This window comes from Haliotis rubra, unplaced genomic scaffold, assembly GCF_003918875.1.
Source record: "Haliotis rubra isolate DU_JTF1 unplaced genomic scaffold, ASM391887v1 Scf937, whole genome shotgun sequence".
NCBI lineage: Eukaryota > Metazoa > Mollusca > Gastropoda > Lepetellida > Haliotidae > Haliotis > Haliotis rubra.
Genome location: NW_025767676.1, coordinates 288,419 through 314,146, shown reverse-complemented (window position 1 = coordinate 314,146; position 25,728 = coordinate 288,419). Strand labels below are relative to the sequence as shown.

At 39.9% G+C, this 25,728-nt stretch overlaps 3 protein-coding genes across 3 annotated transcripts; all 3 read right to left on the bottom strand.

The window, feature by feature from the left end:
• Positions 1 to 1,236: 1,236 nt before the first annotated feature.
• On the bottom strand, positions 1,237 to 13,930 carry LOC124264680 (innexin unc-9-like). Its single transcript, XM_046699436.1, has 2 exons — positions 13,770 to 13,930; positions 1,237 to 2,938 (listed from the first exon to the last, which is right to left on the bottom strand). The coding sequence occupies exon 2, from the start codon at positions 2,930 to 2,932 to the stop codon at positions 1,760 to 1,762; it is 1,173 nt and encodes a 390-aa protein (XP_046555392.1). The 5' UTR covers positions 2,933 to 2,938; positions 13,770 to 13,930; the 3' UTR covers positions 1,237 to 1,759.
• On the bottom strand, positions 11,889 to 12,515 carry LOC124264679 (innexin unc-7-like). The gene is made up of 2 exons (XM_046699435.1): positions 12,294 to 12,515; positions 11,889 to 12,206 (listed from the first exon to the last, which is right to left on the bottom strand). The coding sequence occupies exons 1-2, from the start codon at positions 12,513 to 12,515 to the stop codon at positions 11,889 to 11,891; spliced, it is 540 nt and encodes a 179-aa protein (XP_046555391.1).
• A 7,957-nt stretch (positions 13,931 to 21,887) lies between the features above and the next one.
• On the bottom strand, positions 21,888 to 22,775 carry LOC124264678 (innexin unc-9-like). Its single transcript, XM_046699434.1, has one exon. It carries the CDS (start codon positions 22,773 to 22,775, stop codon positions 21,888 to 21,890), a length of 888 nt encoding a protein of 295 aa, XP_046555390.1.
• Between the last annotated feature and the right edge of the window lie 2,953 nt (positions 22,776 to 25,728).

Here is a 25,728-nt window from a genome sequence, read left to right as displayed (position 1 = left end):
AATTTAAGATATCGTTCCAAGCTTCCACAACGCTCGCTTCGCACTCACAAACATAACCCATTTACTAAATGATTTAGCACGAACTGCGGGGTCCGGTGGAAATTAGTGCATGGTGACACCATCACTCGACCCCCCCAGGACGGCAACGCAACGATTGACAGCAACGCAACGATTCGTTTTGCTTTGAGTAAGTTTCGTTGTTCAGACCATCCTTTAATGTTGGAATAAGGGCGAAAAGTAAATATAAAACAACATGAGTGATTCTACCCTCTGTGTATTGTACTTACCATTGAATCAGAGTACCAATTCTTTATTGAATGTTCATTTTACTGTGATCTGAGAAACAGCCTTCTCCCACAATACTACATAAATAATCCATGTGAAACATTGACAAAAGAGCGAAGTTTTTGAATATAGAGTATAAGATTAAATGAGACATTGTACACGTTAGCATACAGCTTAATATTATATATGGCGCTGGATTGTATTTTCATCTTTATAATTGTAAAACGGGTCGGTGGCCCTTGTACGAAATTAACTCTCACTGACTAGATATAAGCTTATGATGATACATATTTAAACTCAACGTGACAAATTCACTTTTCACCCACAACATTGAACACTTAAAATGTGTTCACTGCAATTTCGACTAGTCAAGTCGATAATCCTTTCGTTAACCCTTAAACAATCATTACTAAAACAACAACAAACATCAAAGACTACCGCCAGTCGCCTTAACGACCCCATGAAACACTCATGCCGCCCCATGCCACTATTGCAATTAGCCCATGCAGAACAATAATTTACCATCACCCACCAGTTATCTCCCCTTGTGGATATTTCCAAGATTGGAAATTTTTGGAAACATCATCTTTCCAAAATTGGAAAGTCTTGGAAACATCATCTTTCCAAAATTGCTTGGAAATGTCTTTGTTCTGGTCGTATCCTAGTTCTGGTCGCTACATCATCTTTCCAAGACATTTCAATGATCAAACAATATGAGCCAAGCTGTCACTGGTCGAAAGATGGATTTTTATCAGTTTGAACAAATCTGATCTTAAAGATTTCCTTTCGCCACAACCAGGTGGTTCAGAAGGTTTGTCTTGATGACTCTCAATGTCTCCTACTTTCTAGGCGTAGTAAATACAAAAGTACTTTTGCGTGCTGTTTAAAAAAATTAAACCATATGAAAATGTTTGTCTTCGTTTAAACTTAGGAATAATTTCAATGCAAATCTGTGACGCAGAATCTTGATTTATTAATATTTGTGTGTGAGTTCCAGTGATTAATATGAAACATACATGTCCTCAGCCCAACCCCACTTACTTCCACGTTCATACGCAACACGACATGATGTATGCATCAATAGAGTACTCATAAGAAATTGTGAGTTTATCATGTATATTTTAAAGTAAGATAGCACCGTAACCCAGTAACAACTTAAATGCTAACCAAAGTAAATAGAGTAGCCTGTCAGTGTAACGAAAGTTTTTGCCGACGATGTTCCCAATGTTCTGGAAATGATGCCTCCGCTTCAAACTGTGCAAAATTATCATCCACAAAGACTCTACTCCGTAAGACATTCTGGGCTGCTGACTTTTCATTGGTAATGAAATCTTATAACAATAATGTCAATGATTTGACATAAAGCTGGCGAGAACACCAAATGTGTAAAGTCACCAAAAGAAATACCATTAGATAAATAGGTAGTTGACTGAAATTATACTTTCTGAAGTAAACAAATCCGATGTATCGGTCATCACATAATAGGCACTTTCTCCATATTAGGTGTACCAGAGGCGAGATCAGTCATTGGTAACGCCGCTTCTGTTCCCGTGGGTCCAGCTCCACCTCCAGGCTCTCCTGTGTAGATTCCTCGTGCATTTTGAAATTCCTCTTCCTTTTCCAGAAACACTTGGTACAAATATTGGGTCAGCTTCGCTGAAACCAGCTCACTGGAATTCCAGGAGATCATGGACAAGACAAGTACTCCATCTATTCCAAGGAAAGTGCTGATGAATCGAGTTATAGAGTGTTCGTCTGGGCTAGATCCTTTGGCAGCGGTAACGTGGGCAGCTATCCTGCCATCTCTTAGGAATGGAAGGAAAAGATAGCCTGCCCACAGGACAAGGTTAAGGATGGTGATGGAAGCCAGGAGGAAGATCCAGTACCAGAGGAAGGTGAAAATCTTCTCATAGATTTCGGTGATTGGTAGAGTGCACTGAACTGTATAATCGTGGACTGTCGTCATCCAGTGAATTTGAAAATTGCAATAACCATCTTTTACAAGCAAAGGTTTTATGATGGAGTCCATATCAAAACCAGCATAGGATCCAACCCTGATTGCCAGGTATTGTCTGAAGTATGTTGTTAGGAACACAAACTGGGCTATCAGATTGACACAGGAGAGAAGTTTCACAAATAGATACACAAGAGCCAAAATGATTCGATTTCTTCTCAACAGACTTCCGAATATTCGGGCTGCATCACTGAACATGACCTGGCTATTCTCGGCATTGGTCAATTGTACACTTTTCAGGGACTCCACGGTTTCTTCCATATTAAAAGTAAACAAGTGCTTGCTGCTGTTCCATATGATGTTTGGTAGTTTGAAAGCGAGCGCTTGGAAGAAGAGTATGAGTGGTATCCAGAGGTGATAGGAGGGTACAGGTTCCGGTTTTTCGTCGTCATAATCATCAGGCATTGGCTTCATATAATACAAGCCCTTCAGAAAACACGATTCCTGCGTGTACGAGTACTGAGACTGTTCGAATTGAGCAGGGCACCAACAACTGATGGGTGTAGTGATGTAACGCATGGCGAATGATCCCACAGAACACACGGCCAATAGAAGAACTGTCCAGAAGCTGTTGATGGAGTCGACATAATCCTGATCTAATCCACGTCCAAACCATGCTCTCAATCCTGCCATTGTTGTCTAAAACAAAACCAAAACAGCATTTGTCAGTTGAGTAAGAAAGGTTCGCACCTATTGCGCCATTGATTTCAAAGATGTGCACAGAACATATATTCTATGTATCGTATTTAAGTTAATGGGTGGCTTAAATTTTGCATAACATCGGCAGTATTGCATCCATCGTAATGAGAAGAAGTTAGTTATTGTCGACAAAAGAAAGTCAAACTGCGGCTTTACGACTCCCAGTTTAGGTATAAAAAACACATCAATATTAAAACAAATACTTTTTCATCAGAATATTTTTGAATAAATTATAACTAGGCTTAAAACTGGGCACAAAAACTGATGGGTGTAGTTATGTAACGCATGACAAATGGTCCCACAGACCACACAACCAATAGAAGGACTGTCCAGAAACTGTTGTTGGAGTCGACATAATCCTGATCTAATCCACGTCCAAACCATATATATTTATGAATTATGGGAATTATGTGGACTTCTGATTCCTGAATGATTTCCCAGCAAGATTTACGCCATAACTTTGAATACCAGTGGTTGTGTGTAACGCAAACAAATAAAGAAATCCAAATACTATTTGGGGATTAAAACATTAGTTAATGTTATATACTCTGATTTAGATGGACTCACGTGCCACCGCATTTCATATTAATAACATCTTCAAGTTATCGAATTCACAGTTCTTTGTACAGAAAAGATTGACCAAGAGCTGCTCTCGTTAAATGTACATCGTTTCAAATCTAGGACATCACAAAGCTGCGCTGTGCTCGACTCACACTACGAGTCGTAAAACATATTTTCCATTATCAAATATATTTGCAATTTGACACTTATTTGTTGACAATATTGGGATATCCTGATCGGGGATGGTTCAGGCTCTCAAAACGTCGTGAGAGAAATTAAAAAAGAAGTTTAATCCATAAAAATATCTTGGACATCAATGTACAACTTCTAAATGCCACTGAAAGACATCAATATTGGGATACTTTATGTCAAATGTCAACAGAATATCTCGACACATATGCGAACATATAATTGATAATTCAGAATCAATTTCAAGCTTCTCCTCACACACAGCTGCATTTATGATAATGACTTTCCAAAATATCTGAAGAATCTAGTAATTCCCCATACTCCCAGCAACTCACTTCTTCTCTCCGAGCCAACCACCAAGACTACTATAGGTGATAGAGCCTTCTAAGCTGCAGCGTCACTACTCTGGAACAGCCTCCCTATCACTATCAGAGAAATTAACTCTAAAGACTCTTTAAAAAGACACCTGTTAACAATCTCCCTCTCATAGACTTTTCAGACTTTCTTCTTCAGCGCCGTTAAGCAAATACTTTTGGAAGCAGGCGCTATATAAATATACTTCACTCGGTGTTCATCCACGAGTTGTTGATTGATATATGACCATCCCCTGTAGAAGCAAGTATACACTATTAAGTCTAAATAACGTAAGATTACAACAGCTATACTTACAATGATTTAGTGAAGGGGTCCTGTTCCTGAAGTGGGTATGTGAAATTAGCCTGTCTGAACCTCCTCACAGGGTAACAGTACAGACAGTTTACTTTTACATCCAACTGCAGAAGTCAACAGTACTGGCGATAGTAAACGCTTATAGTTGTTAGGAATGACTGCAGAATGTGAGTCAATCTGATTAGTCTTGCCATGCATGCATTAATTAATTAATTATGTCAAATTAGCCTCTGTGTAGCGGTAATTGTTGCAAATTATCAAGACTGACATTTGAGTACATTAGTACTTTTAACCTCTCTGGTTTCTACAACATGGACCGATTATGCTAGGAAAATGAATTCGAGTGATCTTGTTCAACACCAAGTCGATTAATTGTTGCGGACTCAAATTTGCCGTTTTTTTTCTTGTTTATTTTTAATAATGAGAGCCGTGACTGATTGGTTAAGGAGCGGGCATTTTCCATGCAGTTTGTTCACAGGCGAAGTATTAATGCCAAGTGAAATCGATCGACACACGTTTTGGGTAACTTTAGTTAACTAGTAGAAGAATCTCTGTGTTTCTGAAATGAACTGAATGTGCGAATGAATTCTGTAGAGTCAATCATCTTGGCTCATGTGTGTCAAAATGGCGTAAACACTTAATGAAACTGTGGACATATATTCCAGATTTGTATGAATGCATGTATGTAAGATACAATTGTTGTCAGCCGATAGCTCGGGGCATATTTAATGGAGGAAATAGAAAACAATATTTTGAAACGGGTTCAGGATTCAGAGGATAGGATGTGTGGAGAAATCAAATCAGTCAAAGAGGACATAAAATATCTCAAGTCTGACATCACTATTCTAAGGATTGAAATTAAACAAGAACAAGATATACTTAGAGTTGATATGGATGTTCTGAATGACAGGGTTATAGATACAGACAACTACCCATCTGAGTTAGAGAAAAGGATAGAGGATTAGGAACAGAGGAGTAGGAGATACAATATGGTGTTGTATGGCATATCAGAGTCTTCAGCTGAAGAGAGTCATACTGAGAGCAAGGCCAAGGTTCTTCATGTACTTAACACTGCTAGAGAGGTTACGAAATTAGCACCACTATTACCAAGAGACATGGAGAGGGCACGCAGGGGATCTAAGAGAAAATCAGATTCTAATAGGCCCCTGTTTTTGTGAGAATGTTGTATTGGGAGGACACGTGGCATAGTGTAAAAATGAGGGATATTGTAAGGGAGAATGGAACAGGCATCGCCAATGACCTCGCAGCAGCACAGAGACAAAAGCTTTCTAGGACAGAAGGTTTATCTTTAAGGGGAATAAGCTGCTGGATGAACCAAGAGAGATCACATCTAATGAGACCGCCACTGATATCTCTAGAGAACACCTCCTCCCAGGGCAACAGCAGCAATCAACAGCCACAGCCACAACAACAACAACAGCAGCAGCAACACCATCAGTACACTTCGTCGTTCCTCCAGGACACAAAACCGACATCAAATCGTTGTGAAGACAATAGTGATATGCCTAAGGAAAACCATATTATATCAGCTGAAGACATATATTTTATATTTTGGAACATATCAGGTATTATACATAGACTCTGTGAATCTGACTTTATTAGATACCTATTTGATATAATACGTTTAACTGCGACTTGGGCAGATGACTTAGATTTAGAACATGTGTTTCCAGACTTCTTTTCTATTTCCAAACATGCAGAACGAATTTCTAACTATGGCAGACTATCTGGTGGAACATCTGTCTGATAAGGAAAGAATTTGAGAAGTTTGTACTGTGGTTAATATTACTGTAAATGATGTATGTATTATGTTTCAAAAACAGTTTGGTTTAGATCGTGATCTGTTATATTCATGTGCTTATGTACACCAAGAATCATCTACCTGATACAACACACCATCATTATCTTGTTAAAATGGTATCAGTATGTTTCAAGAGTCTCCTAGATATACTTGCTGATGTTTATGAAGATGTTTATATCTTATGCGGTGGAGACTTCAATGCACGAACAGGTACAGAGGCAGATTTTGTTGGAGATGATCTACTTGAACAAGTTGAAAATCAAAACTTTTCAGTACTAAATTCTATATGCGATAATTTTAATCTAAGACGTTATTCTCCCGATAAGATAATGAACAACTTTGGTAGATATTTCCTTGATTTAAAGCTGTGCTGTACTGAACATGCACATAAGGAACGGGCGATCTGGCTCCGACTCTAATACCCCCATTTCACTGGGCTACGACCAATCAAGACTACCCGACTAGTCCCGATTCGTCACCTACGAAGTTATCGTTCTCAATCGGACAGTTTTTGTTTATATTTTCCTTTTCTACGCAGTATCTACGGTAAACCTACGTAATAGACGATGAAGAGACTGTAGAATAACGTATAAATGCCGATAACACTGCGATTGAGCACCTGTTGTTGATACGATTTCACCCAGTTTTGGCCGATTGGCTACGTTTAAATCACGTTTCTGCGGCGATATGTCTACGATTCACTCCCGATTCCTCTAGAAGCTCGCCGACACATTGATGTAAGGCTTACGATATCGAAGACTCATTGCCGTAATTGCCGATTACACGCGAATATTTCCGATCGAGGCCGAGTAAAGTATATATAATTAGCGAGAGAGAAACGTAAAATCGGCCTCCAAACCACAAAATGGTCCCAATTCTTTGATATAAAAGCTGACGATGACAGCCGATTCTTATTATCCAGGAACATGCTTACAGCTGCACAACTACTTCTTCTGCTGCAACAACATATGGGACTGGAGATAGATATCTATCAATACGGAAGGAACCAGGCACCAAAAAGAAGGTTTTGAGTACATCCGTGGTTGAGGTTGCAAAGAAGACTGAACTTTGGAAACTATGACAATCTCCTATCTGAACTTAGATTCGAAGACATGTCTCATTTCTTCAACTATCTGCGAATGCCTGTTGATATGTTTGATGAACTGCTTCATTCCCTGTCTCCCAGACTAACCAAAAAAGACACCAACTTTAGGAAAGCTCTGCACACAGGTCTGAATTTAGCAGTTACCATAAGGCATCTAGCCTCTGGAGACAAGTACTCCTCCCTCTCCTACCACTTCAGAGTGTCAAGACACACTATTCATGTCCTGTCACTCAAGGGGATTCGAAGACCATCAGTCTGGAATTCGAGCAGAGATGGAATCTCCCTCATGCTGTTGATGTCCTCGATGGAAAACACGTCGCGATTCGTAAGCCACCTGGTAGTGGAAACCTCTACAACAACTACAAGGGTTTCTTCTCCATTGTCCTGTTGGCCCTTGAAGAGGCTAATTACAGATTTCTATAGGTGGGCGTCGGAGGCCTGGGTCATGCGTAAGATGCACAAATCTTTAATGCCCCAGAGTTGAAGGAGTGTATAGAAGATGGCAGCATATGCTTGCCCGAACCTGAACCATTGCCAAATCATAATCTGGATATGCTTTACTTCATACTTGCAGATGATGCATTTGCCCTTCATCAATATCTAATGAAATCCTACTCAAGAAGAGGTCTGTCAGAAGCTGAAGTGATTGCCAACTACAGGATCTCCAGAGCAGGGAGAGTCATGGAGAATGTCTTTGGTATTCTTGCAAACCGATGGCAATTTCTTCTCAACACTGAGGGTCAAGATGTGGTTATGATTATGGTTGAAGTTGCCGTGTGGCTCGTGAAAGTTTCAAAACCAATAATGGTTTCACTACTTTAGAACATTGTTTTCAGTTGAAAATGTATATAATGAGAGAAATACTGAAAGTGATGATCATGATTTTGCTGTTACATAATGACCAACCAGTGACGTTACAAAATAAATTATTGACTTATTATCAAAAAGGGGAAAATGGTATTATAAAGTACCATAGAGACAACCACTTCTTATAAATACCTTGGTGTATATTTCGTGGTATACAAATACTAGGAAATTTAAGTTTAACATCCTTTTTCAGAATATTTGATGCTAAAATCAAACCAATTCTACTGTATGATGCGGAAATGTGGGGATAGAAATAGTTTGATACCATAGAAAAAGTACATTTATTTGCCTGTAAGAAAAGTCTCGGGGCAAAGATGAGCACATCAAATGTTATGGTATATGGGGAATGTCGCAATTACTTGCTTACCATATTTTCACAAATCAGGGCGATTAAATATTGGATAAGGTTATCAAGCATGCCAATCTACCGTTTAAAAACAGAATGACTTTTTCTCCAACATGTTTCGTTCTTTACTCTTCAGGGAGATTGTAGCGGTTACAGTATGACGTCATTACTTATATATTGTGACGTCACAATAGGGACAACATTCTAGAGCTAAAAGGTGTGATATTTATGACTGAACACCTGTAATATTTTGGACATTTTGTGCGTATAGATATATCACATAGATAAATAAAAACAGAATGACTTTTTCTCCAACATGTTTCGTTCTTTACTCTTCAGGAGATTGTAGCGGTTACAGCATGACGTCATTACTATATATATGTATTTATGACTGAACACCTGTATTTTGACGTCACAATAGGGACAAACATTCTAGAGCTTAAAAGGTGTGATATTTATGACTGAACACCTGTAATATTTTGGACATTTTGTGCGTATATATATATCTCAAAGTGATGAGATTACCGAGCGTACAGTAGTACATATATAAGAAGAAGTATCTGAAATTATCTTCAGAAGATAAAAGTGAAACATGTTGGAGAAGATCCGTGTCGTGTGGTTATTTCAGAAACTTCTTCTTATATATATATATATATATATAAGCTTCTTCTTATATATATATATATATATATAAGAAGAAGTTTCTGAAATAACCACACGACACGGATCTTCCAACATGTTTCACTTTTATCTTCTGAAGATAATTTCAGATACTTCTTCTTATATATGTACTACTGTACGCTCGGTAATCTCATCACTTTCTTTATATATATATATATATATATATATGAAATGTACAATATAGGTAGTAAAGATTAGATTGGAACATATTTAATCAGAACATATATCTTGATCATTCCCATTAATATCCACTCCATTTTTAGCTCAGTAAGTGTACTTTGAAACGTTGAACTTCATTACAAATGTTGTCTTTGTTTATTGTTTGGAATACGTGCAGTACAAATTCGATAGGCGATTGTATGTACACATGGCACCACATTTCCGGAAATCTGATGTTCTTTTTTGGTAAAATGTTCACTGATAAAACTGAATAAATTTCTCATGTTTGTGCAAAGAAGAGAAGACTTGAATTGACCATGGTGAAAAAGGGGCTGATGTAGACTAGTTTACACCGGAATGTGCGGGAAACTTCAGATTATGAATCGTGGTTCAGCATCTGTACCATATATCTTTGAATTTCATGTATCCATTAGTGAGCTTGTGTAATTACTATGAACTATATACATGTGCTTCAGCCAGGTCCCACCCAATCCAAACCAATCATACCGTGGCAAGAAAAACAATACCTGTGACTACACGGTGTGTTCATAAAAAAGTGCAAACTACAAATTGTCGATCATCCACATTTACGATAACGATAACTTCGGATTCTAGTTAGGACTCTTGAAATATAAGGCAACCAAAATGCTAAATAAAAAAAATACAGTATTTTGACAGTATAACTAATGTTTCGGCTGACAATGTTCCCGAAATGATATTCATGCTTCAAAAATGCCAAAATGTAATGAACTCTTGTACCTTAATGTCAAAGCTTTGAGTGAGTGAGTTTAAATTTTACATCGCATCGGTAATATTACAGACATATAGCGATGAAAACAAGGTAATCAATATAAAATATCTGTCGACAAAGGACAGTAAAACCAACTAGACTATGACAGATATGTATTTAAAACTAGTAATTAAATCTAAAATACTTTAACTATAGAGGACGATACAATATAAAAAAACCAGGCTGTAGATCGCCAACAACTGAAGGTAGATCACCATACCAGGAACCATGGGGACTTACAGTGCCTTTGCTACCTGCATGGACCCTAGTTGGATTTACACCATCCCTTAAGCTGCTGGCGATTGTAGGAAATGTTTAGCCGAATTTTAAAAGAACAAAAATACTACGTTTAAAAATCTAGTAAGCTTAAATTTAACTTTGAAAGTTTTGGACTTACGTACCCTCTCTGGCTGATTTTACGATACTTTAACCCCTCTGAGGGTACAGCCACAAACAATCGCAGTTGCTAATTTATACTACCATGTTTAAAATACCATTTATCTATTTACAAAACATATTATTCAAAATTTACTTAATAATTCTATTTCCTTTAAAACTTCAATTATTAAATGATAATTAACATTGCTTAAAAGATCCTTCGATGTTTTGACATTAAAATATTTATCCCTTATGATGGAGAATGCTTGACTGTGACTCTCTCATCACAAGGGATACAAAAAGGAGGATCTTCACCTTTTAACAGGTATTTGTGAGTATAACGCGTATGACCAATTTGACATCGTTGCATAATGACCTCCCCAAATCTGGACTGACAACCCAAGTAGGTGTAACCAATATAGGGTTTTATTTCATGCAGTTTATTGATACCTACTTGGGTGTCCCACTTCTTCTGCATCAGATCACGGATGTAGGTTCTAATGCTAGCTTTGTAATCAGAGTATGGTATAAGAACTGGTGTCACAGATTTGTTGAGTGCTGCCTTAGCAGCAAGATCAGCCATTGTGTTTCCAGAAATGCCAACATGGCTGGGTAACCAACAAAAGACGATGTCGCATTGGCCAGTAGCAAGTTCATTATACAGTTCAATAATTTCTATTAAAAGTGGATGTTTACAAGAAAGATTTTCATAGCCTGAAGGCACGAAATAGAATCGGAAAAGATTGTCTATGCTTTGACATATAGCTGGCGACAACACGAACTATGTAAAATAACCAAGTAAATGCAGTCAAACAAGTTGTTAAAATACGCCACTTCTGGATTAAGCAAATCCAATGCTTGGTAACCAGTTCTGTCATTACAGCATGGGCACTTTCTCCAGGTTTAAGTCACCAGAGGTGAGATCACTCATTGGTCAGGCTGCATTCGTGCCTGATGCTGCAGGTACAGCGCCACTTCTCGTTTCTCCTGTGTATAGATTTCGCTGAGCATTCAATTCCACTTCCCTTTCCCGGATGTTGTTTCTTTAATATGTTCACTGATAAAAGCATTGAAACATGCTATAATTCTCTCATGTTTGTGCAAAGACGACAAGGCTTGAATTGACCACGGTGAAATCCAGGCTGATGTAGGCTGGCATTACATCATCGCCATTTTCCCCAGGTTTGGGTCACCAGAGGCGAGATCACTCATTAGTAAAGCTGCATTCGTAACAGATGCTGCAGGTACGACAGCACCAATACCAAATTTCCCTTCGTAGAGATCTCGCTGAGCATTAAATTCCTGTTCCTTTTCCAGAAACACTTAGTACACTTGTTGGGTGAGCTCCGCAGAAACCAGCTCGCTGGAATTCCAGGCGATCATAAACAAGACAAGTATTCCATCAATTCCAAGGAAATTGTTGATTAATCGAGTTAGAGAGTGTTCATCAGGGCGAGATCCTTTGGCAGCGTTGACATGGGCAGCTATCCTGCATTCTCTTAGGACCGGCAGAAATAGATAGCCTACCCACAGGACAAGGTTAAGGATGGTGATGGCAGCCAGGCAAACATCCAGGAAGGTAAACATCTTCTCATAGATTTCGGTGATTGGTAGAGTGCACTGAACGTGGGTTCTCGTCATCTAGTGAATTTAAAAATTGAAATAACCATCTTTTACAAGCAAAGGTTTTATGATGGAGTCCATATAAAAGCCAGCATAGGATCCAACCCTGATTGCCAGGTATTGTCTGAAGTATGTTGTCAGGAACATCAACTGGGCTATCAGATTGACACAGGATAGAAGTTTCACAAACTGGTACAGAAGAGCCAGAACGACTCGATTTCTACTCAACAGACTCCCAAATATTCGGGCTGCATCACTGAACACGGCCTTGCTATTGTTAACATTGGTCAGTTGTACACCCTTCATTGACTCCACAGTTTCTTCCATATTGAAAGTGAACAAATCCCTGCTGCTGTTCTAGGTGATGTTGGGTAGTTTGAAAGCCAGGGCTCGGACGAAGAGTATGAGTGGTATCCAGAGGTGGTAGGAAGGTACAGGTTCCGGTTTTTCGTCGTCATAATCATCAGGCATTGACTTCATATAATACAAGCCCTTCAGAAAACACGATTCCTGCGTGTACGAGTACTGAGACTGTTCGAATTGAGCAGGGCACCAACAACTGATGGGTGTAGTGATGTAACGCATGGCGAATGATCCCACAGAACACACGGCCAATAGAAGGACTGTCCAGAAACTGTTGATGGAGTCGACATAATCCTGATCTTATGCACGTCCAAACCGTGTTCTTAATATTGCCATTGTTGTCTAAAACGAAACCAAAACTGGATTGCTCAGTCGAGTAAGAACGTTCACGACATTTGCGCCATTGATTTAAGAGATGTGCACAGAAAATATATTCTATGTATCGTATTTAAGTGAGTGAGTGACTTAAATTTTACATCGCATCGGCAGTATTGCATCCATATCGTAATGAGAAGAAATTAGTTATTGTCGACAAAAGAAAGTCAAAGTGTAAGGTAGTTATCACTGTTTTGGCATTAAAAAACCACATGAATATCAAAACAAACACTTTTTTCATCAGATATATATTGATTAAATTCAAACTAAGCTAAAAACCACTAGCAACCAAAGTGATTCTACTGCACTATGAATTATGGGGACTGCTGCCTCCTGAATGATTTCCCAGCAGGATTCACGTCATCACTTTGGTCACCTGTGGTTTCGTGTAACGCAAACCAACAAAGAAAATCAAAATACTATCGGGGAATGAAAACATTAATTAATACTATATACTCTGATTTAGATGGACTTACGTGCCACTGCAGTTATTATGAGTATCGTCTGCGAGTAACGTTTAACGAACTGACATTTCTTTGTACAGAATATAAATTGACGATGAACTGCACTTGTTAAATATACCACGTTTCAAAGCTAGGGCATCACACAGATGCGCTGTGCTCGACTCACACTAAAACAGATTTTCCATTATCAAATAAACCGTTATTCAGACGGTTATTTGGTGGCATTATTGGAATACTTTTTGTCAAATTAAATAGAACCTCCGAATCATAAATACTTCACTCGGTGTTCATCCACGTGTTGCTGATTAATATATCCCCTCTGGAAGCAAGTATGACATATTGAATGTAAATAACGTAACATTACAACAGCTATACTTACAATGATAAAGTGAATTGATCCTGTACCTGAAATGAATCTCCTCCCAGGGTAACAGTACAGACGGTTTGCTTCACATCCAACACAGAACTCAACAGTACTGACGATAGCAAACGCTCTGTCGCGTTATAGTTGTTAGGATTGGCTGCAGAACGTGGCGAAGAGGGGTTATGTCTCTCTATGCTAACATTATTACATCCACTTAATGTCTTCGTAGGAGCGGTAATAATAGCAAATTGTCAGTACTGACATTTCAGATGAGAACATCGAACTCTCCGGTTTCCTGTTATATGGACCGTTGATGGAGGGAAATGAAACCCAGTGATCTTTATCAAAACCACGTTGATTAACTGTTGCTGTACCAAAGTTCGCATGCTATTTTTTGTATTTGTTTTTGTTTTTATTACTGAATACAATCGTGCATTGTATTACAATATTAGCGTATGGTGCGTAAGGAGCGGACGCTTATCTTTCATGCTGCCCGTTCCAGCCGACGTACAAATGTCAAATGAAACCAATCGAAACACTTTTGGGGTAATCTGCTTATTTTCGAGTAACATTCTCGAAATGTCTGCTGTATAAGAACCTCGGGTTTTCTGTGAGGAACTGATGTTTACCCGAATGTATTCCATAAAGTCAAATATCGTGGCTAATGTGCGTCAAAAAGGTGAAACTGTAGACATCTATATTCCAGATTTGTATGAATGCATGTCCATGAGATAAATTGGTTGTCATCAGATACCTCTGGGTATGCAGTGTGGCACGAGGTGTGTAGGCTCACACACGGGGTACATAGGCTCACACACGAGGTACATATAGGCTCACACAGGGGTACATAGGCTCACACGGGGTAAATAGGCTCACACACGGGGTACATAGGCTCACACACGAGGTACATATAGGCTCACACACGGCGTACATAGGCTCACACACGAGGTACATATAGGTTCACACACGGGTTACATAGGCTCACACACGAGTTACATATAGGCTCACACAGGGGTACATAGGCTCACACACGAGGTACATATAGGCTCACACAGGGGTACATAGGCTCACACACGAGGTAAATAGGCTCACACACGGGGTACATAGGCTCACACACGAGGTACATATAGGCTCACACACGAGGTTACATAGGCTCACGCACGAGGTACATATAGGCTCACACAGGGGTACATAGGCTCACACGGGGTAAATAGGCTCACACACGGGGTACATAGGCTCACACACGAGGTACATATAGGCTCACACACAGGGGTACATAGGCTCACACACGAGGTACATATAGGTTTACTCACAGGGGTACATAGGCCCACACTAGAGTTTCATATAGGCTCACACACGGGGTACATAGGCTCACACACGAGGGGTACATAGGCTCACACATATAGGCTCACACAGGGGTACATAGGCTCACACACGGGTAAATAGGCTCACACACGGGGTACATACACACACGGCTCACACACACGGGTACATAGGCTCACACACGAGGTACATATAGGCTCACACACGGTACATAGGCTCACACACGAGGTACATATAGGCTCACACACGGGGTACATAGGCTCACACACGAGGTACATATAGGCTCACACACGAGGTACATAGGCTCACACACGAGGTACATATAGGCTCACACAGGGGTACATAGGCTCACACACGAGGTACATATAGGCTCACACACGGGGTACATAGGCTCACACACGAGGTACATAGGGCTCACACACGGGGTACTCACACACACGAGGTACATATAGGCTCACACACGGGGTAAACAGGCTCACACACGGGTACATACATAGCTCACACACGGGGTACATAGGCTCACACACGAGGTACATATAGGCTCACACACGGGTACATAGGCTCACACACGAGGTACATATAGGCTCACACAGGGGTACATAGGCTCACACACGAGGGTAATATAGGCTCACACACGGGGTACATAGGCTCACACACGGTACATAGGCTCACACACGTACATATAGGCTCACACACGAGGTACATAGGCTCACGCACGAGGTACATATAGGCTTACACAGGGGTACATAGGCTCACACAGAAGGTAAACAGGCTCACACACGGGGTACATAGGCTCACACACGAGGTACATATAGGCTCACACACGGGTACAAAGGCTCACACACGAGGTACATATAGGCTCACACACGGGGTACATGGGCTCACACACGAGGTACATATAGGTTCACACACGGGGGGGCTACACAGGCTCACACATGGGGTACATATAGGCTCACACATGGGTACATATAGGCTCACACACGGGGTACATATAGGCTCACACATGGGGTACATAGGCTCACACACGGGGTACATATAGGCTCACACACGGGGTACATGGGCTCACACACGAGGTACATATAGGCTCACACATGGGGTACATAGGCTCACACACGAGGTACATATAGGCTCACACACGAGGTACTTATAGGCTCAGACACGGGGTACATAGGGTCACGCACGAGGCAATATAGGCTCACACACGAGGGTACATAACACCATATACCCCTCGATATCGCTTAACTGTTTATTTGTGTGTCATACTGACCCAGGAACAAATATAAACAGTACAGAGCATGCATGTCTGGAACATTTCTAGAGCATACATTCTGTATGGAAATTTAGGGAGGTAAATGAAATCAACAATATTTAATCAGTGATAATTCCCATTTTCCACTTTTTGCACAGTAAGTGTACTTGTTGTAAGGGTTGTTCATTGAAAACTTTGAACCTTATTACATATGTTGTGTTCGTTTATTTAAGAATACTTCGCTAAATTCGATAGGTGATGAGGTGTGTGTGTGTGTGTGCGCGGGCGTATCGTGTGTGTGTGTTAGTGTTAGTGTGTGTGTTAGTGTGTGTGTGTTAGTGTGTGTGTGTGTGTGTGTGTGTGTGTGTGTGTGTTAGTGTGTGTGTGTGTGTGTGTGTGTGTGTGTGTGTGTGTGTGTGTGTGTGTGTGTGTGTGTGTGTGTGTGTGTCCACGTTTCCAGAACCCTGATGGTCTTTTTGCAAAATGTTCACAGATAAAAGTATTGAAACATGGTACAATTCTCTCATGTTTGCGCAAAGAAGTGAAGGCTTGAACTGACCACGGTGTAATCCATTTCGATGTAGGCTAGTTTACACATTTCCCTCCGAAAAGTGCAGCAAACTACAAACGTCAGATTATGAATCCTGGTTCAGCCATCTTTACTATGGATATATTTTTGAATTTCAGGAGTCTATTCGTGAGCTTGTGTAATTACTAAGAAACATACATGTGCTTTAAAGGGCCACTGATCCAGAGCAATTTCCGTGGACTGGTTGTTGCTTTTGTTATTGTTTTTCTCCAGAGAATACCCGGATGATATCCCAGAATTCATGACTGGTTCGTTACCTCTGCTGCGCCACCCTCATGTGCAATTGATAGTATAAGTATAGACTGATCAGCAAAGATGAAATCTTTTTTACTCGATAATCTTACGTTGATTTTGTTGTAAAATTATGTAGACTTTGATGAATAATTTGGTTTCTTATAGAAAAATATTCACCTTGATAAAAATGCTGATTTTGATGTAAAATTTTGATTTATAAAAATGTTAACGTTAATGGATGTAGAATTTCATTTAAGAAATAGTTTGACCTTGAATTTGGTGAGAAGTCCGATATAATAGCATTGTTTTGAAAGTAAGGCTAACTAAGTACATGGGGAGTCTTGGGGAGAGTAGTGAGCTTGGGTTCACTACTAGTCAATCTGAATGTTGTATTAAATGGCATTATTTTGATAACAAATGAAAACATTTTAAGTTTAACCATCTGCTAGTGGTAATAATTGTTAGGACTGAAATAACAAAGTCAATGTACGTCTTTGTATTTTGTGTTATAATCCTAATTAGTTAATTATCATATTTGTATTCATTATGTTGACTGTAATACCTAGACATCTTATAGATTGCCAACGTGTATCATATTTCACACAGACGCCCTAAGTGCGACCTAGTGTATGTTGTCTGTCTCATTACACTTCACAGCAAAAAAAAAAGATTCTGTTGAATGCCATAACAAATAAATAAAACCAAAATGCAAATATTAAAATTAAAACAGACCAAAGTTATTGCAACAATATCAGGCTATTACCTTGTTCAGGGAATGTATCCATCAATATCCACATAAAGGAATGAGATGCCATTCATCTGCAACTGACAAAATATCCTGTTCCATGTCATGTGTCTTTTAACAGTCTAATATGTGAAAAAGTGATCTATCGTTTCAGGTTTTTCACATTGGTGTATAGTCCCATTGGTCACCCAAGATAGCCCACCTGGCAACTATTTGCATGATGTCCGCCATTCTTTAAAAAAAGTAATTTAGTTAGCCGATAATGAGCAATCAATCAATGTATTGGCGGTTAATCCTTTGAAGAAGGACGTTGTTTTTACGAAGAGACTTTACGACAGGGTGTATTCAGTATAGATTAGTTAATCTACATACATAAACACTACCTTTTGACAAATCCGCAATGCAGGATAAAAGCAATTAATGAATCAGCGTGTTGTCGGTTAATCCTTTGATCAATGTTTGTTTGTAACTCAGCTGATAATTCCTCTTACTGCACTTCCATGTGTATATTACTTAAGATGTAATATATTTGCCACATCAGACCTCAATTTATAGCAGATGAGTTCCATTACCTTTTCAAGTGCGAAACCTTCACCCAAGAGAGATCTATATATACTGAGTCAAAAAAGAAACTTCACATTCTTTCTTCAGGGCATTATAAAAGAACAAGAGATGGTAAGATGGTTAAATTGTTATTATTTCATTGCTGAGATCTGTGTGATGTACTCGATACACTGACAGTGCCATAATCAGTTCCATTAGGCTACACCGCCGTTCCAAAACATTGGTATACAGAATGTCAAGTCACAAGAATAAAAATGCGAAATTTCTCAGTTCAATATCGTGTATGGCCGCCCCGCGCATTCACCACTGCCAAACAGCGTCTCCTCATCGACTGCCTGATGCTTGTGAACACGTGGTTGGGGATTCTGCGCCATTGCTCTTGCAAGGCAGCGCCAAGTTCCTGCAAATTCTGAGGTTGGTTCCTAAGACAACGAAGCCTTCTCCTAAATGCATCCCAAACGTGCTCTATTGGATTAAGGTCAGGGGACCTCGATGGCCAGTCCATGACGTAGATTGCAGCGTTTTGAAGGAAATTTCGTGTCAACATCGCGGTATGCGGCCGAGCATTATCATGCTGGAACTGTAGACCTGGGCCATGAGCCGCCATGAAAGGAACGAGTTCAGGGGTGAGCACCTGATCGCGGTAAGCAGCAGCTGTGAGGTTTCCACGGAAGACCAGAAGTCGGGAACGGTTGTTCCCACAGGAAGCACCCCACACCATGCAACTTCCGCCCCCGAATCTGTCGACTTCCTGTACACAACATTGGGCATACCGTTCACGACGTCATCTCCAGACCGTCCGCGAATCTGAGGGTAAACCTGGATTCATCGCTAAAGACGACTCGATTCCAGTCTCTCTGGGTCCATCGGAGGTGACGTTGGGCCCACAGCAGACGTTGACGTTGATGAAACGGCGTCAATATTGGCCCACGATATGGACGTCGAGAATGGAGATTGGCAGCCCGCAACCGATTTCAAATGGTCTGTGAGGACAGTCGACCTCTAAACATCTCAGCCCTGGTTCGTGTAGCTGGCAGAAATCTGTCACGTAGGTGACGTAGGACAATTTGACGGTCTTCTGCTCGTGACGTCACACGTGGACGACCCGACCTTGGGCGATCAGAAGTGGTGCCAGTTTGTTGTAGACGACCTCGCAAGTCACACACAGTACGACGGCTGCAACCCATTGCTCTTGCGACGTCAATAACTGATCTTCCCGCTTGCAACATGCCAACGCCACGTTCACGTTGCACATTTGACAATCGTGGCATTTCAAGTACCGTTAGAACTGTGGTTTAAAAGTATTTTTTTCAATTCTTGAGGCCAATGCAAACACGTGCATATGAAGAAAACTTCGATGCGAAGATCACGTGATCGACTGCACGTGCAAAACCTGATTTGGCACTAACGTCATTTGCACGACGAATGGATGGGTTTGAGTGGGTTTTGCTAACGTTTTTCTAGAGTCGAAAGATAGAGATCCCATTTCGGATACATAGATGTATCATCAGAGAAAAATTATTCATTATTTTTCAAATTACATTTTGTGAAGTTTCTTTTTTGACTCAGTATATATTCCCAAAAGATTCTGCCAATTCCCAAACTTATCTAAAATGGCAATCTTTCTTCTATCAAAAGAAACAAGCATCCTACGTAACCTCTCCAGATACCTTAAATTATCATCAAAACTTAGGAGATAATCCCTACATTCCGTAAAAAACTTCCATCCGTTACTTGTTTCCACGCCTGGTTTATTCGTATGACATTTGTGTGTATATATGATCTGTTTGACTTATCCATGTAGATGTATTCATGTTCGATCTGATGTATTACAAGTAACTTATAATTTATATTCATGTATATTCTGTCATCTTGATGTTTACTGTATATATAAGCCATTATGTCTAATGTACCACCGTGGGTGGTTTCGAGAAATAAATAAAATGAAATGATATAATGATGAGTATTTACTCCAGACACTAGAAATGCCAAATGGGAACGTTTGTTGGATAATCTGAGTGGTGCTATCACTAATTATACCTATTATAAATTCATTAACTGACCATCAAGTGAATGATGACAAATAACATGTGTAGGTTTACCACCAAACAAGGGTTACAACAAGAGAGTAGTAATCGCTGTATTGCATGCAAGTTTGATTGCTTAAAAAAACCTATAGGCCGACACTGTTCTTATTGTTACATAAGAAATATATATAAGCATTTGCTGTGTACTTAGTTAAAAACTCTATATACCTATGTACCTTAGTAACATTTCAGATTTATTTTGCAATTGCAAAGTGGGGTTGTTTAGTTTATGGATTCAAATATATCAAATGTGTGTTTTTGATATCATAGCATACGTAATGGACATCATATTTTTACACGATTAAATATCGAGGTAAATAGGATCAAATTGGATCAGTCACTATGCCATTTATGCATTAGAAAATCCGAAAAGCCTACACTGCAGGGATACTTTATTACAATCAGACAAGAACTGCCGGGGATAGTTTCAAATAACGGCATCTGATGGGCATCCACCCTTCCTAATGTCCCACTGATTAGGTTGAAGAAATTCTGCCAAGGTGGACAGTAGCCCAGTCCCCGTGTCCGTCACGGTCGAGGGAGCAAGGGCTGACCAGTTTGCAGCTAGGTTTCGTAATTAGACTGTTGGCTGGAAACATTAATCGCTCTGGATCAGTGGCCCTTTAAGGCCTGCCCCGACCACTACAACGATGATACTGTGGCACTAAAGACCGATGAATTGCGACACCAACACCACGTGGTGCGTTCATCAACAAAATACACATAAGAAATTGTGAGTCGATCATTCATATTCACAACTACTCTAAGGTGGTGGTGTTTAGTCCTGTGCATAGAGCTCAGGTCACAAATCAGTTGAAGTTAAGCAACGTTGGGAGCGGGGAGTCCTTGGATTGGCGGATGGTTTGGAGCTTAACTCCTGAGAGTTTCTAGGACTTCCGTCCTGCCCCACAACAAAGCACAGGTAACACATGTGGTCTCACCTCAGGCAAGTGGGTTTGTTCAAAATCGCCTTTGTTCACCCAGCAGAAAATGGGTACCCAGTGGGATAAGTCATGTAACTATTAACCCTCTAGCTTCTCACAGAAGCTTGGGTTATTCAGAGTAATAATAATCAGATTGTGTGTTAGTGCTTTGAGCATGCTTGATGACCAGTTCTGTCATTACAGCATGGGCACTTTCTCCAGGTTTGGGTCACCCGAGGCGAGGTCAGTCATTGGTAAAGCTGCATTAGTAACTGATGATGCAGGTACGACAGCACCAGTACCCGGTTTTCTTTCGTAGAGATCTCACTGAGCATTAAATTCCTCTTATTGTTCCCGAAACACTTAGTACAAATGTTGGGTGAGCTTCGCTGACACCAGCTCGATGGAATTCCAGGAGATCATGGACAAGACAAGTCCTCCATCAGATAGCCTTCCCACAGGACAAGGTTAAGGATGGTGATGACAGCCATGAGGAAGACCCAGTACCACAAGAACGTGAACAACTTCTCATAGATTTCGATGATTGGCAGAGTACACTTAACTGTGTATCTGTGAGATGTCTTCATCCAGTTAATTTCAAATTTGCAATAACAATCTTTTACAAGCAACGGGTTTATGATGGAGTCCATATCAAAACCAACATAGGTTCCATACCTGATTGCCCGGTATTGTCTGAAGTATGTTGTGAGAAAAATCAACGTTGCTATTAGATTGACACAGAAGAGAAGCTTCACAAACAGGTACAGAAGAGCCAGAACGATTCGATGTCTTTTAAGCAGACTCCCAAATACTCGGGCTGCATTACTGAACATGACCTGGCGATTGTCAACATTGTTCAGTTGTACACTTTTCAGGGACTCCACAGTTTCCTCCATATTGAAAGTAAACAAGTGCTTGCTGCTGTTCCAGATGATGTTGGGTAGTTTGAAAGCCAGGGCTTGGAAGAAGAGTATGAGTGGTATCCAGAGGTGGTAGGAGGGGATAGTGGCTGGTTCTTCGTCGTCATAATTATTAGATATTGACTTCTGAGCATACAAGCCCTTCACAAAACACGTTTCCTGCGTGTACGAGTACTGAGACTGTGTGAATTGAGCAGGGCACCAACAACTGATGGGTGTAGTGATGTAACGCACGGCGAATGATCCCACAGAACACACGGCCAATAGAATGACTGTCCAGAAACTGTTGATGGAGTCGACATAATCCTGATCTAATCCACGTTCAATCCTGCTCTTAATCCTGCCATTGTTATCTAAAACCTTAACAAAACATTTGCTCCCATACATTTAACATATGTGCTTAGAAAAAGAAAATATATGTGTCGTATTTAAGTAGGTGAGCGAGATACATTTTACATCCCATCGGGATATCGTGATGAGAAGAAGTTAGGTATTATCAAATACCTGTCGAAAAAGGAAAGTCAAACAGTAATGTAGTTATTCCAGTTTAGGTAAAAAACTAACCACATCAATATTAAAACAAATACCGTTTCATTCGATTATTTGGGATACCCTAAAACTAGGGTATGACCCCAAACAACCAAAGTTAGACTATCTTACTGGGGATCAAGGGGCGGTGGGGTAGCCTAGTGGTTAAAGCGTTCGCTCGTCACGCCGAAGACCCGGGTTCGATTCCCCACATGGGCACAATGTGTGAAGCCCATTTCTGGTGTCCCCCGCCGTGATATTGCTGGAATATTGCTAAAAGCGGCGTAAAACTACACTCACTCACTCACTGGGGATCAAGGGGACTTAATCAGCTTCTGTTTCCTGAATGATGTCACTGCAGGTCACCAGTGGTTGAGTGTGATATAACCACTATGGAAAATCAAAATACTATGTGGGAATTAAAACATCAATTAATGATATACTTTGATTTTCCAGCCATATGGCGGCGGTCTGTAAATATTCGAGTGATTCACACACAAGCTTATGATTCAGTCGGAATTAGCGATGGGCTCCGCACTTAGCAGAGATGATGATGTACATAGAACTGTGTCTCTTTTATGCCATACAGCCACCGATGTTGTGTATTGTATACGGTTAAAATTATAAAATGTTTTGCAGTCACTATACACATCTGATTTTCTCATATAGTCATTTGGCTGTCCTTTGTATGCTTACTGACCCGTGAATATTGATCTTCAGTAAGCTTGTCGTAAGAGGCGACTAACGGGATCGGGTGGTCAGGCTCACTCACTAGGTTGACACGTGTCATCGTGTCCCAATTGCGTAGATCGATGCTCATGCTATTGATCACTGGATTGTCTGGTCCAGGCTCGATTATTTACAGACCGCCGTCATATAGCTGGAATGTTGCTGAGTGTGGCGTAAAACTAAACTCACTCACTCACTCACGTTAGTGCTATGATTACTATTATATTGTTCAGCGATATTATAAAAAATACTATTTGATTTAGTAGTTTTGATGAATTATTATTATTGTTATTATTATGTTTTTGCAACAGGATATTGTGTAGATAGTTTTCAGGAATAGAATTTTATATTTGTCACTTCAAGTTGTTTTTATCTGTATTAGTTTTAGCACGGCTGTATGTGCTGGAGTTAAAACTCCAAGAAAATAAATTCCATTTCATCAAAGGGTAGACAGGTTATTCCATGTCTGTCTCAAACTATGTGACATCTCAATTCTCTTATTTGATTAACATTATATAACTACATGTATAGCTTTCTTCCGTAGTATTCATTTACACCGTTTATAATTGAACAAGACATTGACATATAGCTAAGGTTAGTTATTTGTGTTATTTTTACCTAAACATAATTCTAACTTATCTAATAAAGATAATATAAATAATATAAAGCTTTGTGAATGTTTATCATGCATATCAAACAGCCAATATGCCCCTTGTTATGTCACTATATTTTATATTTATATTTTAAATGGACGTATGTGTGAGAGCACTATTTGATTGGTAGTTGTGGATATAAGAATGGATAAGACGTTTGTTTTTAATAATGTAATTGTTGCCACCGCATCGCCATTTACAGTCCCACCCATATACCCACCCCTATACTTACGACGCCCTATGTCATACGGAATGATGACTTAATAGGAAATATGGTGTATTCATTACATTAAGTGAATATAGCCTGGATGCTTATAAATATTGGAATGTTGTTTACAAAACTGAGATAACTGCATGTTTAATGATAACATGTGTAGAACTATTTGTAAAGCACTGTATGACTCCATGGATATATTGATGAAAAATGAGCCTGTGATGATCACCCACAATGATTCATGTCAAACAGATTTAGAAATGTTTGTTTCTGGAGAACACAAATGATTTATTGGGACACTTGCGTCCGTATAAACATACACTAATCGATACATATTGATGTTGGGAAAGTTACCCGATTATTTACAGACTGCCGCCATATAGCTGGAATATTGCTGGGTGCGCCGTTAGGCAACAAACAAACAAAACAAAACAAAACTCTATACCCATGATTTTATCAACAACACATACAACTGATTTGTTGATGTATTGAAACTCGTTGCTAGGTAACTGAACAAACATTTCAGAAGTCCTTTACTTCAAAGCTCAAACAATTCATTATTTCAGAATGTTGATACATTTGCGTCACTACCTTGCTAATAAAAAAACGTCATTACCTTGAAAATACAACATAGATAAATTCGATAATCCTTGATTTCGATTGAAACATTTCTAGCATACTCGGCAAGTATAAAGAATGAATAACATCGCTGGTGAGCCTTGCCACGATTAAACTGAAGTATTACTGAGCGGAGCGTAAAATACTACACACAGCGAACACTCATTGAATACTGATGTAATATTACCAAAATGAACTTAACTTGTACCTCAAAATAACTCCAACCCGTGTCCAGGATGCCCGTTCAACATAGCGTACCTAGCCCAAGGACAATTTTTACCACTTTAACTTTGTTTATTGTTGAATGCTCAGCACAAATCCAGCTAAATGACGGTGGTGTGTAAAATAATCTAATTTGGATCAGACAACACAGTGACTGACATCATGCGCATCGTTCTGCACCTTGGGAATGCGATGACTTGCATTAACGAGGTCATAGGAACTGACCACCACATCCCTTTCGACGCCTCTCACGACAAGCACGGATTGCTGACCCGAGTCTTCACAAGGCGATAATTACTTGAGATGGTCCTAACACTATTGGCGCTTGATCGTGTGAGTGAGTGAGTTGCGCTTTACGCCGCACTCAGCAACATTC

Bases quoted from the DNA above. Each gene is read 5' to 3' on its own strand.
- LOC124264680 (XM_046699436.1), bottom strand. From the start codon at position 2,932: ATGGCAGGATTGAGAGCATGGTTTGGACGTGGATTAGATCAGGATTAT.
- LOC124264679 (XM_046699435.1), bottom strand. From the start codon at position 12,515: ATGGAAGAAACTGTGGAGTCAATGAAGGGTGTACAACTGACCAATGTT. The intron at 12,207-12,293 runs GTTGGATCCTAT...TAAATTCACTAG, and splicing joins GACAATACCTGGCAATCAGG to ATGACGAGAACCCACGTTCA.
- LOC124264678 (XM_046699434.1), bottom strand. From the start codon at position 22,775: ATGTATGGGAGCAAATGTTTTGTTAAGGTTTTAGATAACAATGGCAGG.